This window comes from Trypanosoma equiperdum (genome assembly GCF_001457755.1).
Source record: "Trypanosoma equiperdum strain OVI genome assembly, contig: ctg_1244, whole genome shotgun sequence".
Taxonomy (NCBI): Eukaryota; Euglenozoa; class Kinetoplastea; order Trypanosomatida; family Trypanosomatidae; genus Trypanosoma; species Trypanosoma equiperdum.
Genome location: NW_027123221.1, coordinates 1,329 through 6,297, shown reverse-complemented (window position 1 = coordinate 6,297; position 4,969 = coordinate 1,329). Strand labels below are relative to the sequence as shown.

General features: G+C 39.7%; 1 pseudogene across 1 annotated transcript; it reads right to left on the bottom strand.

Annotated features, from left to right (window-relative positions):
* Positions 1-3,168: 3,168 nt before the first annotated feature.
* Positions 3,169-4,593, bottom strand: TEOVI_000655000:pseudogene (annotated as a pseudogene). The gene is given in 3 exon segments: positions 3,169-3,327; positions 3,329-4,024; positions 4,027-4,593. Coding segments are annotated over 3 exon segments (1,422 nt in total).
* Between the last annotated feature and the right edge of the window lie 376 nt (positions 4,594-4,969).

The following is a 4,969-nucleotide window of genomic DNA, read 5'->3' as shown; positions in this document are numbered from 1 at the left end:
CAACACTCTCCTATTATTATTATCATCATTATCACTATTATTTTAACTCAAAACAATATTTATAAATAAACCAAATATAAAATTTCATAATAGCGCTTATTTTTATTTTCAATTATTCTTTTGCTTCAAAAAGATACAGCACTATCATGCATATTATAGTGAAAGTTTATAAATTTTCAAACTCTAAAAATTTTTCATATTTAGGAGGTTTTCAATATTTTTTTCATTTTTAGCAAAAAGTGTTTAAATATAGAAATTTTATCAAATTCTCTAAAAATAAAAATTTTAGAAATTTCTTAAAAGTAAGCAATAATCCTTTATATCTTAGTTATAGGAGAAAAATGAAGAAAAAGAGGTGCATTAATCATAACTGAATTGTTTCCTGTAGTGTTTGTGCTTGTCGTTGCTGTTGTAGTCACTTTAGCTTTGCACTTTACTCCCTTAAGTTCACATCTATCTTCGTTTTTGAACTTACTTTGTGGTTTATCCTTGCATTTTTATTCTGATTTTTTTGATCCGCTGTTGCTGCATGTTCACTTTTACTTTGTGTTTCTTACTCCCTCGGAATCACTTAGCGCCACTTTTGTTTTTTTTGTTGCTATTTTGTTGATTTTTTCCTTTCTGTTTGGCTGGCGGTGCGGACATCTGCCCTCATTGTTCTGAGTGGTGTTTGAATACTCTATACGAATTTGTTTGTGTCGGCGCCGTAGCCAGATTTGATGAAGTCGACAGCCACCTTGTTGTACTCGTCATTTTTGGTATCTTTGACGCCATTTAGTGCTGGAACGCAGTTTCGAACATCCGCCCGCAGTTTTTCATCGTCTTTCAGTGACTCTCTGCTTAGACCTGTAGATGTGTTAACCGTGACTGACTTTGCTTTCAGGGCTTTGCACAGGTGATGCTGCAGGTTTTTGTCGTCGAGGTCGCTTGACGTGGTTAAGGTTTGCTGCTGGCGGTCTTTGTCTGGGTCGTGGTGATGAAATAGGGCTATGGACGTGCCTGTATATTGTGGTTTTGTCGGCGGTTTTACACCTGTTAAGGCTAAACTAATTGTTCCATCTCAGGCGTTTATGGCTGTTGCGAAGGTTGAAGTATAGCCGGCTACGCTGTTGCAGGAGGTTAGAATACCTAGCGTTATACGTTGCTTGATGATATTTTTGATTACCTGCTTTCGGTGTGTTAACTTGACTTCTTTTACACTGCGCACTTTGATCGCCGTGTGTTGGCTGCTTATCTCTGTAACCTTACTTACTTTGTCGCACAACTCTGTGGTGCCTTCTGCCGTCCCAAGTTGTATTCGGATCTTGTTGGTATTTCCGTCGTTTCCGTGTACGCTGTTTGCCTCGATTTTGAGCGTCGTTTTTGCTAAACCCTTTGTCGCCTTTAGAACGCCAATGTGCTCTGATATCACTAGCGGGAGCGCTGCTGTGATATTGGAATTGGCTTTTTCTACCCAGGCTTTGTTTTCTTAGTGCAATCTACGGAACTTGTGGCAGCGCACAATATAGAGAAAGCACTTTTCCATGCTGTCTGCAATCACAGCTGCTATTTTATATTGCTGTGCGTCCGTTTTTATCTTCTGGAGGTTAATGGCCCTTTGTTTATTCCATTGTTTAAGCAAATTGGCCAGCTCCTCTAGGTAAAGCTGCTCGTAGCATACGGATTTAAGAGCATCCGCTAACTTGCCGTTGCTTTCTATCGGTGAGCCATAGCTTCCGGTAAATGTCGCCAGCTAAAAACAGAAACACTGCGGTCCACCGCGTTGGTTGTCTGGCGGTCGTCTTCTCGACCCGAACACACTTCATCATTTTACCTTTTCACAACTAATAGTTGGAGTCCAGTTGATTTTAGTAGGTTTCCATGTTTTCTGTTATATTTTCTCTCTTGCATATAGCATCAGATGGCATGATTGACATGTGCTTCATGTATGAGTGGTGTTAGTGGCCATGTTTCCGTTTGTCTTGCGAGACTCTTTTTCCGTTTTCTTTGTATTGTTAGTGTTTCTCTTTTAATTTTTTGCACTACAGATGCGTCTTCAGCGCATGACCTCATATTTATGTATATTTCCAGGGTTTTAGGTCGCGAAGTCCGTTTAACCTTACTATTTTGTAAACATGTTTCTTTTAAAAACTAGAATGGCCATTTTGTTGAACCCATTCTAAGGCGCTTTTTTGTTCCTTCTAGGCCACTTCTCTCATTTAGACTGCAGTCAGCCTGTGGGTAAAAATTATTACCATTGTTGTTGCCTGATTTTTCGTTTGAAATACGCTGCGTATATTAATTAATTTGCTTAACATTTGACGAGACCACTCTTGCATTATTACGCAACTGTTTCCCCGCTACTTCTCTTTCCCTCAGTGCTCCTCGGTCACTTGCCTCGAATATTCTACATTCATTGTTCTTTGTGTTTAACAATCCCATACCTTTTAGGTATTGACAGTATTAAAGCATTGTTTCACTATACACAAACTGTTTTACTACTTGTAGTTTAGATATTTTTCATTTATTTGTAAATATGCGTGCTTTGCCAGCCGCATTCACTGCGCAGTTTCGCTTGTAGGTAGGTTAGAATTTCATTACAGCCTTTCACCTTTCCACTAAATTTTCTTCGAAAGTTGCTGTTTTATCTCTCTGACATTTTTGATCCAGTAAGGTTTATCCACAGCAGAGATACTGGCGATATATTCTCGTTTTTTTATACGCAGAATGGATAGATCACTCAACCTAATTACTTCTGTTTTCTCCATTCCAACTGTCAGTTCAAAGTTTGTATCGCTGTTTTTACATTAATGATAACCACTTATAACACACTCCTGTTATTCTCATTATTATTAGTTCTGTTCTAATTATAATGTTAATGTTTACTTACAGCACATTCTCCTTATACTATTTCTATTGTAACAATAACTAATATCTCTAAGGTACCAAAAAATAAAGAATAAGTAAAATAAGAATACTACTGGTTTTTTATACTCTCTTACTCTACTACTTCACAGCCATAAGCCATATTATGAACATTTTAGTAAACATTTCATATTTCATATCTTTGTATTTCCTAAAAGGTTTACAAAAGTATGAAAATGTATCGTATCTTATGTAATTTAGAAAATTTTCTCGAAATAAAAAGTTTAATTATTTTCATAAAATTGAGTACAAATCCTTATAACTCTAGAATAATTCCTAAACAAGTGCAACAAGAACCTTAGGAAAAGAAGTCATCAAATTCCTAGAAAAAGAATTTTCATCTTTTTTTTCAGCATCAGGTTTAGGAAAGCATTTTGGGTCTTTTGTGTCATAAAAATTGAAGCAAGTTTCATTTTTGCAGGATATCTGTTGTGTGCTTTTTGCATTTGTCTGCTGATTTGGGTTGATCTGCTGCTTTGTCTATGTTTGTGGAACATGAGGGTGTTGTTAAACTTTTCTTCTTTTGGTCCTGTTCTGCGATGTAATCAGTAATAGTGTAATAGACTTCAGCATCTACGAGCGCTTTGGGGTCCTTTATTTCTGCAAGTTTCTGCTCGCCGCTGCCGCCTGCCGCTGCTTTGGGTGGCTTCGTGTTGTCGAGCCCCTGGACCAGGTTTTTTTTTACATTTGCCGCTTTATCGCCAAAGATTTCCTTTACTAAACTGTCGACACGCGGTTGTATTGTGCTGTCTGTGTAGGATGCTGATTCACCGCCAATTGCCCTTGAAGCTGTCGCCTTCAGCGTTGCGCTATTTGCTATTTGTTCGAGATCAAGTTGTGCAGTTATTGCATCTATGCTGCGGATTGCATCTTCTAACTTTTTGATGTCTTTCAAGTCCGGATTGACTTTTTTTTGGCTCGGGACTTGGCCTGCGGGTATTGTGATTTTGTAGTCTGTGGTTGTTTGGCTGTTTGCTCTTTTGGCTTCAGCTGCTGCTGTCGTAAAAATAACTCCGCCTTTGAGCCCAAGGTTTGTTACGTCTGCGGACGTGCAGCTGCTCGTGCCGTGTATCGGGCCTGTTGAGCCGCTGCCGCAGAGTGTTAGCGCCTCTCCGGGTTTGGTCCGGGTGCTGCCGCTTTGGTGGTTAGTAGTGTGATGGTTGTTTTCGTTCCGGCGCTGGCAGTTCCTGCTTTTGGAACCGCCTGCCTACCGCCGTCTCCGCTTTTGCAGGTTCCGTGCTCTGCCGGGTTTATTAGCGGTTCGGCTTTGAGCGCTTGACCGTTGGTTACTGCATCTTCTGCTGTTTTCTTGTCGTAGTCTTTGATTTCTGTTCCCTTTAGCCCTTCCAGCAATTCTTGCGCACCAGCAAGCCATCCGGCTGCGGCGAGGCCGTTAGTTATGGTGTTTACATTCGAAAGCACTATTTGTAGAGCTGCGTAAGCTTGTCGGTCTAGATCAGTTTCTATTATTGCTGCTGCAGCTCTATCTACAGCTTGTTTCAAGGCTCCGAGGGCTCTTACTTGTGCAGCTTTTACCGTAGCTGCCTTTGCCTGATCTATGGAATCACGCTATCTGGAGCCGGAAGTTGTCGAAATGTGCCTCAAATATGTAGCTGCATCGCAGGGTGTTGTTACCTGCGCTTTGTCTATGTGCAGTGTGGTAGCCTGTAATGCTGCTCCTACAACTAACAGTAGCAACAGAAGAGGCTTGTTTGGGTTGCTGTCTTCCATCTGCCTCGCATTTTGTTGGATTTCTGGTAAAAATCTGTCGATTTTCTTTGGGCTTTAAACACTGCATTGGAAGTAGAGATTTATTGTGTTGTTGAATTTTAGCGTTGTTTTTGTAAAAAAAAAAAAGAATCTAGTTTAGCAGAATATTTTTCATTTTTCATTCAAAGTTTCTTCTATATCTATACCCAACTCATTTATCATCTGTGAATAGTATGTTTTTTGACACGGTTCAATGTATGGTAGCTTTATGCATCTTCAATGACAATATAACGCCGTCGCGTTTACATTACACACAGCCTCGAACATTTTGCACCGTTGAACTGGCTTTTTGTCA